General features: G+C 35.1%; 1 protein-coding gene across 1 annotated transcript in view; it reads right to left on the bottom strand.

Moving 5' to 3' along the window:
* The window catches only part of LOC134661336 (proton-coupled amino acid transporter-like protein pathetic), a 32529-nt gene that overhangs the window by 999 nt on the left and 17197 nt on the right, over positions 1–14333 (bottom strand). Inside the window, exons 2-8 of the mRNA XM_063517368.1 lie at positions 5245–5309; positions 4914–5002; positions 4745–4822; positions 4202–4352; positions 1456–1577; positions 1092–1176; positions 154–620 (exon numbers count right to left, since the gene is read on the bottom strand). Coding sequence (XP_063373438.1) covers positions 154–620; positions 1092–1176; positions 1456–1577; positions 4202–4352; positions 4745–4822; positions 4914–5002; positions 5245–5253 — 1001 coding nt within the window. The 5' untranslated portion in view covers positions 5254–5309. The remainder of the gene's footprint in view (positions 1–153; positions 621–1091; positions 1177–1455; positions 1578–4201; positions 4353–4744; positions 4823–4913; positions 5003–5244; positions 5310–14333) is intronic.

The following is a 14333-nucleotide window of genomic DNA, read 5'->3' as shown; positions in this document are numbered from 1 at the left end:
TCGTCGTCTAGTCAGCGCTATGGAAAATGGTGTCGATGGGGTATCGCTTTCGAAATGGCAAAACTCGAATTTAATTTGTACTTGTACAAGTACACGGGGACTTACGAGGATAAGTAGTTAGGTATAGATATATTATGTGGGGTAGATACTTACATTTCATTTATATCCAGATTGAGTGTAATGGAATCTTCAACCTGGTCAATGTATCGCAGGTATCCGAGGAAACCAAGAAGCATGTAAATGAGAGTAACTCCGGACATTCCCTTGTTGAGTACCCCGCAGAATCCCAGCATCGAACGAGGCGTCTTCATGGCGTTCTCCAGAGGCATCACTACGCCGATAGCTTCCATGGCGAAGATCGTAAGCGAAAAGAATTGAGGCCAACTCGATGGTGGTTGTACTAATTTAACTTTATCGAAATCCAGGCTGCCCGTGCCGACCAAGTAGTAAAAAGTTATGCCAAGCCCAACGCCCATAAAAACGTTGGCAATCATGGATACGGGTGCCAAGTACTTCAGGTTTCGGACCCAAGCCATGAAGATAAGAGGGAGAAGAAGCGCTATAATGAATATTCTTATTTCCACATCTTTTTCTTGAACATTCATGTAATGAGCCACGACCTGAGAAATAAACATTTGATGTTAGATATCGTCAACTAACTTAATTTAGCTTGTTTCTATTAATAGGTAGATACGGTGAAGTGAATATGCACACTATGTGGACAATTATCTACCTATTACTTCGTTCGTAGGTTCGTACACCTTATTTAATTAGCGCAATTTCAAACACAATCTATTATTGTTGTATTGTGGATGAATAAAGGTACTATTATGTATTTTTCAAGGCTTGTAAGTATTAAGAAATATCAAAGTCTATGGAAGTCCGCGTCTCTCGTAAGCTAGACATGAGATTTAGAAACAGGCACTTTACTTCGCGCCATATTATTTCAATCAACCTCTTGTGGCAACGCCTGGTTTAAATAAACGGAGATAAGGCGTTTTCGAGAAATTTTATTTCATGGAGTTTAACTTTTCTGGTTGTATTATATTAAGGGCATTAATTATTTATATATATCTAAAATGTTTAAATACCTGTAAAATGTTTTTGGCCACTATAACCGTGTACACCGAGCAAGTACCAAAGTATGTCATGAACAGACTTACAAGAATGAAAAGTCTGAAAAAAAAAGAATTATGGTAAATGTAAATAATATATAACAAACAATTTCGCAATGAACAATACTCGTATTGTGGGTCTGTTTTCGCGGCTATTACTTTTTTGATAGGTACTTATTAGTTGAAATCTGCTAGAAGTAAGCAATACTTATCATTGAAAGTTTGGGCGTACCTTCATTAACATATTTCACTCGCAGTGCGATGGTGTTATCACTACGCTCTCTGCACATAGCCAACATAAATTTAATTACTTATAATTTATTATATTGGTAAAGTGTACCTGAAGGCGTTTCCCCACCGCTTGAGACATTCTGGACCGTTTTCTAGCGCAGCCTGTCCCACTTCTGGAAAACTCATCGTCGTCCGTCTGGTTTTCTTATACAGCACGTGGGCGCATTTAATCTGCAAGTAGAGATGGGTAGTAAGTAAATACTCACGGGTAAATACCCGTATTTACTCGTTTGTACCCAAATTAGTGGGTATAAACTATTTAGAGTGCTGAAAGGGTCATGTAAATTTGAAATATAGGTGTATTTTGTAAGCCGCTACTGGATTATGTACTCAAAATTGTAAGAAATGTATTTTTAAGAGGGGCACTCCATACATGTAACTAATCGTCACAAAAAAAAAAATCAGAAACCACCAACGTGTTGCACATCATTAAATGGGTCTTTAAAAATAACTGGAATGTTTCTAAGAACTTTTTTGGATAAATTGAATATTTTTGGAAAAAAACCGTTTCCAAAGGCCAAAATAATGTTTATCTCTCTATAACTTTCGAACCAAAGTTCAGAAAAAATATAAAAACATATCAGGAGATTAGCCGTATAATAGAGTACAAAAACTATATTTTGAACATCATCGGTTGAGCCATTTTTGAGTTTTCTTTAAAAAAACCCTTAATAAAAGGTCGTAAGTGCCGCGTAAACACGCACTTTTGTGCGACATGCAGTTATCTAGAACATCGATAGAATTTAAGTACCATATTTTTAAAGTAATTATATGCTTATTTAAAACAAAATTGTTAACTATGCGTTATCACAATTTGCCTCTCACTGATAATTACCTTTTTTTACAAAAACAAGCGTCCTATATGCTTTTTATTTTATAGATATTGTTAACACACGTTAGCATTCGTTATTCTTCGACAATGTTGTTCATAAATCTCACTTTTTGAATATTTTATAAGCAATCGATTTACCCACCTATATGAATAAATACGGGTATTTGTGCTTTGAGTAAATACCGACTAAATACTCAGTATTTACTCACCCCTACCCATCTCTATCTGCAAGGTACACGTTACTATTTAATGCAACATAGGTACTTCTACGCTAACATCAATCGGTTTTTTCGCCTTGCTGTAAGCTAATTAATTATAGGTATGTAAAATTTTGTTCATTAACTTTTAAATGTCAACAGTCTGCTATGGGGTGAATTAACTTTGTGGCAATATTTATCGCAAGACGAGGTACCTACTGTGAAACCAGAATGCTATACAAAGTACTCGGCAATCTTCCTATATTTTCTCACAGTGTTACATGATTTAAGGCTCCGTTAACGATTTTAGAGCCAAAATGTAAAATTGATAGATTTAGTCGTTGAAATTGTACTCCTTTTGTTACGTAATATCTAAATAACAAGTATTGGTTTCTATTAACACGTCTTCTCATCTTGCCTTTTAATAATAAGGTCCCGAGCGTGCGTCACCGGCAATATATGACGAGAAGGGGCAGTTTTTAAAAATTCATCAAAAAATTATAGTTATAAATTATAAAAAATGATGTATAAGAACAGTTTCAGGAAATGTTGTAGATTGTTTAAGTATCAAAATTACGTTGAAATTAAGTCGATTTTCACGAAAAATGTTCACTTGTTTTGAAGTAATTTCTGGTGAAAATTGATTTCGTCTAACTTTCATTTACTCTTGTTCAATATCATATAACAAAAATGTAGTCTATGAAAGTTGGAGTACAGGATATGTGTAATACAAAATTACCATTTTTAGCAGTCCAAACTTTACGAAATTTACAAATAAGATCGACTAAATCAGTGCTTTACGCGCGTTTACCTAAACGTCCATCTGAAAAAAAAATCATTACTAATTTAGTGAGTCAGTTTTAAAAAAAATGATCTGTACAAATGCAAGATAAGAAGACGTGCTAATAGATACCAGTACTTGTTGTTTCTATTACGTAACAAAAGGTGGACAATTTCATCGACTCAATCTATCAATTTTACATTTTTGCGACTAAAATCGATACCGGCCTCTTAAACACGAGTAACACTAATAAACATCAAACTATTTTACGGAGCTTATCGATCGGTTATCTTCTAAAAGGTCGCCTGGCAGCACTGATTATTTATACTTTTATACATCATATATTGATAATTAATCCACCATGATATATATGCAAGTAATCCACCAAATATGTTTATGCAAGGCACACGTGATTAGAATGAACATTAAATACGTATTAGATTTTTTTTAAATGCTAATGCAAATTATCCAGATCTGAAATTCCAGGACAATTTAGCGCCTGAATTTTCCCTTTTAAAAATACTATACCTAAGTGATAATTACCCTGTTTGTATTAATTTTAGGAATTTTCAGGTACATCTTACTAGAAAGTCTGATGATTTGCGGACAATTTTACACCAAAGAAGGCCAATTAACTTTGCGCCAACTCATAGAAATTTAGCATTAAAGATGACATTGCCTCACTTTGTTATTGCAAATACCATGCAGAGTTAGCTTGGTCTGACTATACCATGGTCACAACAATAATTTAATAGTTTATCCGTAACAAGAACAAAATTATTCGCTTTAGCTTATCACTAGCTATAGGTAGGTACTCAAGAGTAATGAAAATGGACGATTATTTATAGAAATTTCAATACAAAGTGACCCTTTTGTATTGATTTTGAGTGTATTTCAATATTACGCGAGCCATTCTTCGGGTAGGTACTGTTGGTGCGCTAGCTCCGAGAATTATGGAAAGTGGTGTGGGAATTCAAGTGTTTACCAGAACATAGGCGCAGTGCGTGCAGACCACGGCCACGAGTATCGTGAAGAAGATCCCAAGCACTAGGCCCGCGGACTTGAACGCGAACGGCATGGCCAGGATGCCCGTCCCCAAGGAAGCCTTCAGCAGATGCGTCAGAGTATCATTGTTCCTGGTGACAAACATTATAAATACAGTTCAAGTAATCTGGAGCAAATTAGATCTTAAATTACCATAGAATTACTCGAATAAACAATAGGTATTTTAGTGAGATTTGTATGTAAAATGATTACCTATTTAGGTAATTAAGTATGTACAGTCAACATCAATAGCAGCGGATGAAACACGTAACAAAAGAATCTGCCACCCTGGAATACTTTTTCAAATATAGATCTCGACATTCTCGACTGGAATTCCGTAACGTCGGATTATAAAGAATGCCCAAATTTGAATTTTATTGTTTTTTTATGCGGACTTCACATGGAACTACATAAGTACAAGTAGAGAGCATAATTTAGAGGTTCTGTATATTACTAACGAGGCAGTATGTAATAATGTACGTACGATGTAGGATTGTCGACTTTTCTCTCCGTAAATGGATCAAAATCTCCTGCGGACTCGACGTCTTTTGTCATATTGTATCTGCAATAATAAACAATAAATATAGAAATTAAGTATATTATTAAATGAGACCAAAAGTAAAAAATAATGTGAACAAAGATTGTACACTTACTTGCTGACAATTTTCTCTTTGTTTTTTTCATCTTCCGGCATTAAGTTTTCCAGTTCATGTTGCGGCTGTAAGCCGTTTGTTTCTTGTTTCTGGAAAAGGAAACCAACTTTGTATCTTAAACGAATTTCAATAGAAATAGTTTGAGTCCCGGGGAAGGACATAGGGTAGTTTTTATCCCAGAAGTCATCCTTTAAGGCGGTGAAAAGGGGGGTGGAAGTTTGTACGGGGAATCGATAAAAAGCAGATTGGATCAAAAATAAGCTACCCAAATTACTAACACCACGCGGACGAAGTCGCGGGCAAAAGCTAGTAAAATATATTCGTTACTTACGGTGCCCATTTTGCTGTAATGGATGCCTCCTGGCTGACCTTGGATTAGGATAAAGATGACGCGATCTGCGGGCAAAGAAAAAAATTACTAAATATTTTTATTGTTAAGAGTAAAATGATCACAGGTAAACGTGGAAATGTAGGTATAAGTATGTGGTTTTGGTTTGAATCGCGAACATAACAAAAGTCTCGCTCTGCGTCTAATACATACGTAGATCAAGGCCAAAATTATGTTTTATTTATTCCTTTACGTCTGGTCGTAGTTTGCATTACAATATCTTTTCATGAAGAAATAATCTTAAAAACATTAAAGACGGGCTTTACGGGCACTACGCAGTGGGCCGTAAATGGCGTTCATGCATATTTCATTCGTGCGCAACTGCAACTGCCCATGTTCGCTCGGCATTATATGAACCGCCTATCTTTACTTTTGAAATCTTTGCTTAAAATTGATTCGCGAATGAAGCGACACCGCTTTAGTTAATTTGCGTCAACGTTTCTACACTTTCTACAGTATTCATATGCTCAGACAGGTTGTCATATAAAGCGACCGTAAAAAAGTAAGTAGATTCCTAGCTGATAGGGCAGAAGTTAGCTAGGCTCTTCATCAGAGTTGCCCGCAGACTTTTTTAGAAGTTTCGGAGTTATTGCCCATGTTAGGCGAATCATTAAAACATCCGTCATTAGCATTATACTGTCATTATAGTCCGACTAAGTTAACTTTGCACCAATTTGAATAGAACAAAGTGAGGGACTGTCAGTACAATCATCATATTTTCATTGAAATTTGACATAAATGATCACCACGCTTTGTCATTGCAATGCCATGCAGAGTTATCATGGCCCGACTCTAGTATATATATATATGTCATTCGCTTTCAGCAGTTTTTAGGGTTCCGTACCCAAAGGGTAAAAACGGGACCCTATTACTAAGACTCCGCTGTCCGTCCTCCGTCCGTCTGTCACCAGGCTGTATCTCACGAACCGTGATAGCTAGACAGTTGAAATTTTCACAGATGATGTATTTCTGTTGCCGCTATAACAACAAATACTAAAAACAGAATAAAATAAAGATTTAAGTGGGGCTCCCATACAACAAACGTGATTTTTGACCGAAGTTAAGCAACGTCGGGCGGGGTCAGTACTTGGATGGGTGACCGTTTTTTTGCTTGTCTTGCTCTATTTTTTGTTGATGGTGCGGAACCCTCCGTGCGCGAGTCCGACTCGCACTTGGCCGGTTTTTGACCAACAACCAAACATCTAAACATACATTATTTCGTATTTAGGAGGATGTATTACCCAATTACCCATTGCGTTTGTAAGTAGAAACCTATAATTAATTATTAAATAAATACAAAATACTGAATACCGTCACTGTTGAATAACTGACCCGTTGGCAGTATTTTAGTAGAAATAGAATTGCTGCTTTGTACTTAATAATATTAAGTAAGACTAAGTTTTTACTTCCGGCATGAAAATAGAGTTAACGCAATGTTCTTTTTATTACTTTTGGGTTCGGTGGGACACGCTTGTGATAGGTACATAGCGATAGGCCATAATATCTACTGATGATAAGAAAACGTGGTCACCCTTGCATCCGACACTGGTGTATCTAACGCGCACGTGTTTATGTATTTATAAATAGTATATTTAATAATCATTTTGGACGCAACTGAATCATTTGTACCTACTGTTCCAGTTTTTCTATAAATACCTAATTAAAAGTTACAAAATGAACTAGGCCTAAAGTAAGTGCGATATGCATATCTGAATAATGTCGTGCAAAATAAGTAGGTACCTAAGAGTTCAAAACTGCAACTTTATGTTTCGCAGACTATCAACACGATTAAGTACGTATCGTAAATTAATTTTTTGTCAGGGCTTATATTTGTTTGATAGTTATTTGTAGATAGGAATTGTTAAAATTTATTTTCACTTCACCAATTCTAAAAAGGGCTTTTTCCTCCCTGCTAGGAGGGATCAAAATGGCAAAAGGCGCCATTTCAGTCTCGGACAATTGCTAAAATGAGTGCCTTTCATCCCTTTGTTAACAATCTAGTATTTCTTCCCTTTTGCTACCTATTTCTCCCTCTAAAATGCCACCCTTTATAAGCAAGTGTCATGAAAACTTAATTAATTATATGTAAATTCAATAATTATTAGAAAGTGTATGATCCTATTGTCTACTTACTGCGTAGTTAATTGAATATGAGTGTTTTATTCCTCACTATCGGATTTATCGTTTCCAACTGCGACCGGGAAGCGACTGATCGTTGCCGGCCATCGATCGCTAGTGACCGATAACGAAGTGTTGCGTACGTATTGACATTCAAAGTTGACACAATATTATTACGAAACAACGCGATGTCAAACGTGTCTTATATCGACTACTGGGATTTTTTCGCACGGGTTAACAAATTATACATAAACCTTCCTCTTGAAACACTATCTATTAAAATAACCGTATTTACTCAGCTTATTTAATCGATCAAATAAAGCAATAAAGTGCGTCAGCACAGACCAGTCTGATCAGAACTACTATTAGTACCTATGTAACGTACCACGGCTCGCCCCGGAGTAATGTACCTATAGCCAGTTTAGTATCAAGATATATTATAAAATAAGATACTTATTTAAGTACCTACTTATTATTATTTTTATAGTTTTAACAGATCACAATCGGCCAGCCGTATAATAATAATTAGAATTCACTTATCACTATAAGAAATTAACCGAACGTGATCCAAAAGTACAATTTTGTAAATTTCGGCGCTAAACATGATTTTTATGCCGAAACCCTAACTTCGGTCGGACACGAGTTAATACGAAGTTCAGCTAAGGACGGGTTGAAAGCTTGATGCCCATTTGTATTATTTAAGTAGATAAGTAAAAATGTAATAGATATATAAAGTAGTTTTAGTCGGGTTATTCCCACTAGTTACCACCAAGGTGTTACCAGTGGTAACTACTGGGATTTTTTTTCCCACCTTTTACCACTGGTAACTACTGGAAAAAATATTCCCCGTAGTTACCACTAACTCGCTTTGGTGGTTACTAGTGGTAAAAGGTGGGAAAAAAATCCCAGTAGTTACCACTGGTAGAGCTTGGTGGGAATAACCTTTTAGTCCCATACAACCATGTCTCAGCTACCTTCTACTATAAAATCACCCAGTCCCAGTCTGAGATAGATAGTATGTATATAGTACCTAGTGGTAGATCTTTAGTGTGAATGGTTGCCATTCCACCTCCTTGGAAGCGTATTGTTTTGTTATTCTAGCCGTGCGTTAAGGTTGGCCATAGTTTCCCCGTTTTACTCGCAGCACATGCAAACTTGCTGCAGTGCAGTAGGTCATCCGATTGACGCATGTGTAATGTATCTAATACACGTGTAAGGAATCACGCGTTTAGGTATACCTACATCTATGTAAATATTCTGACACTGACAATAAAAAGTTGTTTATATGATACGAAACAACCCATTTACCTATTTAATTTACTTATTGTTTATAAGTACCTAGAAGGTAGCTAAACACCTACCTATTGTTGTGGTATGAAAATTAAAACTGTTATCGGTCAGCTAACTTGCAGGTACGATAAGATGTCTATGAATTGTAATGTCTTAAGACATAAAAAAGAGAATTCTTAATCAGTAGTTTTGTTGCGGAACTATTCTTACTTGCCAATTACTTTCGTTTGAAATTAAAGCATCCTACTCTATTATTTGAAATTACTACAGGTGTTTAAAAAAGTAGTTGATATTTAGCTTTTTCTTAGTTTCTTGTACAGGTGCAGACACGATTGGAAAGCAATGCCGATGCCGTTTATCCGTAGTTTATTTACATCACATTTTAGTAATAGGTTTACGCTCCACCGAAGTATCTAAAAGACATAATGATAAAAAAGACTTTCGCCATTATTCGTATTTCTCAAACTTACAATATAGTTTACAAATAAGTAGGTACACCGTTTCTTTAAATTCAAGAAAAAATTGCTTTGTTGATAGATCGGTCAATTACACAAGAAAGTGTAACTATCAGTTTCGCTTACGAACTCGGTAAATCTTGGTGTGTTGTGTTCTTTTTTACGTATTGTTGCATATATGTCGTAACAGGCAGATTATAAGATACGACAAAAGAGCCTAAACGTTACCTTTGTCGCCAAAACGAGACTCCTTGGGACCAAACCACAGGAAACCAGATTGTCTCTCGGTTTCCCAGAAATAAAAGGTAAAAAGTCACCGGTCAGCCTAAATAATGTCTGTCTGATATTAGGTTTAGGTAACGCCAAATTATAATAATTATAAAATACAGAGGTGTTGGCTTGCCCCCATTACTGAACCCGTGGCGCGAAACATTGCTGGGTGTTTGTAGTTACGTTCTTGACGTAATAATAATTTAAAGCATTGTCCATGTTTAAACAGGTTCATTAGCGTTAACAATAGCACCATCACACACATTCATTCATGTTAAATAATATTAACAGTTTAATATTTGCTTTTAATGACGTGTAAAGGCACTACGTATGGGTAGGTACGTACCTGAATCTACCGCCGCACCTACATTAAGAAACTAAGAATATTCTACCGAGTTCAAACTCGAAAAGGTTTGCGTTATTTTAAAGCATTTGAGTTTATTTATAGCATTGCTATCATTTTGTTATCACCAATACGGCTCGGAAGTACTTACCCAAATAATGGCGTTCATAAACGCGCTACTAGCCTCAATTGGACTGCGTTATGACTGTAAGAACTAAGAAGCGATCAAACGACACCGAGAAAGTTTGTTTTAACCCTTTGACTGCCCATGACTACAACTGGCGCAGTCTGTTACAGATTTATATCAACCTTCGTGCATTCCAATAACAACGGCGCGTTGTATATAATAGGAACTATTAATGTTGTATGTTTATTTATTTTTGGTGTTGGATTCTGTATTATATACAACTATTTATACGTGAAATAAGGCGTCTATGTAAGCGTAAGCGGAAGTTCAGTTTCAATCAAGTTGGTATTTTGTTTACTGAACATCAAAGATGAACATTAATGGATTAAGTGCCAAATTTTGGGCAAATTGTTACAGATAACTCTTAATCCATGTTTGGATCCTTTTTGATTGGCCAGAGAAGAGAAAAGAGAAAGAAAGAGATAAATAACATAAATTTACTAATTGAGCTTTGTAATATCTTATGAATAAGAAGAATGTATATATCTAGCTTTAAAATAACCGTACCGTAAAACGGTCCTACTTTGCTCCAAAATTGGCTCCACTTTAAGGAAATCTTGAATATTTTTTAAACTGTTCCTCATTTAAATACTTATTCAGACAAATTGAATATGAGGAAGAACATCTCATGTGACATATTTCATCGGTAAATCAACTTTATGAAATGTTGTTATATATAAAACGAAGCTTTGAATACGGGGCACAACATACTCATTGTTGGGGGTATTTTTGCTCCTACCTATAGTTCACTTAGAAGTGCAAAGTCACCCCATTGTGCGCCAAATTAATAGACCCCGCCAAGAAAAGATATTAATTTTATGACTAAAGTAGCAATTCAAAAAATATATACAATTTCGTTTATCTGAGTATATAAATAATAATATAGAAATATCATGGTTGGATATAATAAACGATAAGTCATTTTTTTTTAAATTGGAGCATAGTTACTCACCAAGGAGCAAAGTAGGCACATTTTACAGTACGAACAATACAGCTAGGTAGGCTGTAATATATATCTTTTCTTATTTGACGACTGGTCTGGCCTAGTGGGTAGTGACCCTGCCTGTGAAGCCGCGGTCCTGGGTTCGAATCCCAGTAAGGGCATTTATTTGTGTGATGAGCACAGACATTTGTTCCTGAGTCTTGGTTGTTTTCTATGTATTTATGTATTTGTATATTATATACAGGGTGCCCAGTAATTAGTGGATAACCTTCTGACCACCGACAGAGCACCTTAGGCTGGTCCAGAAAATGCACTTATAGGTCTAGTAAAAGTTTCGTGGTTTTCGAGATAATCGAACTTTTCTGTCTTTTTTAATGGCTAGCTCCATACTTCACTTTAATCACAATCTAGGCCATATCTTTGTCCGTAAAGATGTAATTAGCGTGTGTGATACCATTTTAGAATCAGTATTAGATAAACTATTTTTAAGAAAGTTGGCCATTCTGTTCTCCATACATTTTTTTTTCACCACAAACGATCAAACTTATTGAAATTTTTTAAGAAAAAATTGATTGGAATTTTTTGTGTGGCCACCATAAAGCGACAACCATAGGTGGGAACGAAAGCTCCGATCGCTGTGTCTCGCTCCAACCTATGGTTATCGCTGCCACCGTCGCAAGTCGCTCAATGTCGTGGCAGCGATAACCATAGGTTGGAGCGATACACAGCGATCGGACCTTTCGTTACCACCTATGGTTGTCGCTTTATGGTGGCCACACAAAAAAATCCAATCAATTTTTTCTTAAAAAATTTCAATAAGTTTGATCGTTTGTGGTGAAAAAAAAAATGTATGGAGAACAGAATGGCCAACTTTCTTAAAAATAGTTTATCTAATACTGATTCTAAAATGGTATCACACACGCTAATTACATCTTTACAGACAAAGATATGGCCTAGATTGTGATTAAAGTGAAGTATGGAGCTAGCTATTAAAAAAGACAGAAAAGTTCGATTATCTCGAAAACCACGAAACTTTTACTAGACCTATAAGTGCATTTTCTGGACCAGCCTAAGGTGCTCTGTCGGTGGTTAGAAGGTTATCCACTAATTACTGGGCACCCTGTATATTGTTGTCTGAGTACCCACAACACAAGCATTCTTGAGCTTACTGTGGGACTTAGTCAATCTGTGTAAGAATGTCCTATAATATTTATTTATTTATGTTTAGGTATTACACCTATTTTCTTATCACAAAAAATATTACACAGGTACGGATCGATTGATTACTAGACCTATAAAATCAGATTATATTTAAAACATATTAAACCTTTAGTTTTATAAGTGTTATATAGTTTAGTTTTAAACCGAAATTAAAGCGTAAATATTGTAAATATACAATATTGTATACTCTTATTATAATACATAATAGTTAATAGTTAAACATTTTTTATTTATAATAAGTCTATTAACTAATATAGTTTTTACATTTTAGTAATTGGTTTATTATAATTATCGTAGATACAGATGTCACATATGACAGACAAACAACCATTAAGACATATTAGTGATTAGCAAAGTTCCACTTAACTATCCTGTTGTTCCATTATCTTGCCCCTAATGACCTAGCTCCGACAGAACAATAGCCATGTATCCAGACATTTAACACCGAACACACTGCCGCATTATAATAGTGCATACAGGTTATAATGAACCACTTTTAAATACTGGACTGTATTATAACTATTATAAGTAAAAGTACAAGTAAGTACCGTTGTTATCAATTAGGCTGATTAGAACAATGAGACGAATTTATTTCAAACTATTACAACTTTTGACATTTGCGTATCAGTAGATTCAACTTTAGTAACAATAATACGTTTTGAATTTTAACTTTGACCTGTGAACTTATGTAATCGTTAAATATGTACCTACATATAAACATGATGGACAACATATTTAAATCATTGAATATTTTGCTTACTTACCTACTTTGTATGAAGTACCCAAGTGTTTTTTTTGTGTTTTCGCAAGGTACAACGTCTTTGCAGCAATGAATGACAATCATAATGTAACTGGGTCATTCACAGCAATTAGGTTCACTTCTCCCCTGTGGTGTAAGCATACCCAATAAAGTTAAGAACTATAATTGTTGATTGTTGAAATATCCATCCATCCATCTTCTTTTGCTGCATAAGTGCGTTTTTCATTGTTAATAATGATATTATGTATTTATGTATGGAGTAGACTATATAGACTACATACACATCATAGAGGTTTATTTTTCATCTTACTTCACATTTTTACAATAGCAAAGAACGTATAATAAGAACATAACACATATAACATATTTCATCTATAATTGTACATCGATATCTTGATTTATGAATAGGTACTAAGTTATGTATTATGATTATACAGGCCCGCCGTTTTATGTCATCTTGCGAGTTTAACAACGTTTTGTTTTATTCGTTTTGATGCGTACTGTTCTTTAATTAACACAGAAATACTTAAAATAGATCTATTTCTATAGTCATTGTTTACATTGAAATGTTAAAAAGTGATTGTTGTAACAAATCAACTGGTATGGCCTCTGTGTTTCGCCTTTAATTCCATTTTATTTAGCACCTACAATTTTATGTACGTACCTACCTCTGTACTGAATAACATATACTTAATTGTTGAATAATAAATATTATTACACAAATTGACTAAGTCCCACGGTAACCACGTTAAAGCTTGTTTTGTGAAATTGAAATCTTGGTAAGTAGATTCTCGACTATCCCGGCCTAGGTATGTGCAGTATTTTGGTCAAAAAAAGCGCGAAAACAATCAAAAACCAATAATAACCTAAAAGTTCAATGTACAGCGCGGGACATGACGCGCCTCAAGAAAATTTTGTCGGTCAAGGTCGACAAATTTGTGTGAAAATTATTGCCGGGCCGGTTTCCTTAAGCGCTTGCACGTGCATCATAACGTTTGGCAGCTTAATCATGACGAACGTAATGACGTCATTTCCACGCATCATGTTTAAGAAAAGCCTATTTGTCTTATTGGTTCCTTACCTATATATTAACGCACACTAGCAGTCAACTATTGTTTTTAATTTGTTAAGACAATTTTTTTATATTATTATTTTTGGATTATACTACTACCATCGTTTATAAGTGAGAGTCAGGATGGCGGGTGTATGTAAACAAAAATAAACAAAAAGCATACCATATTTTAGTACCTAATTTGTACTATTTGGTACCTCATATACAAAAATTAGTATCTCACGGTATTTAAAGTTATCAGCAAAAAACGTTACACCCGCCAACCTGACAGTCAGAATGGCGGGTGTATTTTATTACGCTATGATCCCGCGATTATTGATAAATTCTATAAAAGCCAAATTTTAGTACCTTTTTAGTACTTTCATATTCAATT

Source organism: Cydia amplana, chromosome Z, assembly GCF_948474715.1.
Source record: "Cydia amplana chromosome Z, ilCydAmpl1.1, whole genome shotgun sequence".
NCBI classification, from domain to species: Eukaryota; Metazoa; Arthropoda; class Insecta; order Lepidoptera; family Tortricidae; genus Cydia; species Cydia amplana.
Note: the sequence above shows the minus strand (reverse complement) of the source record. Positions and strands in the feature narration are given on the sequence as shown.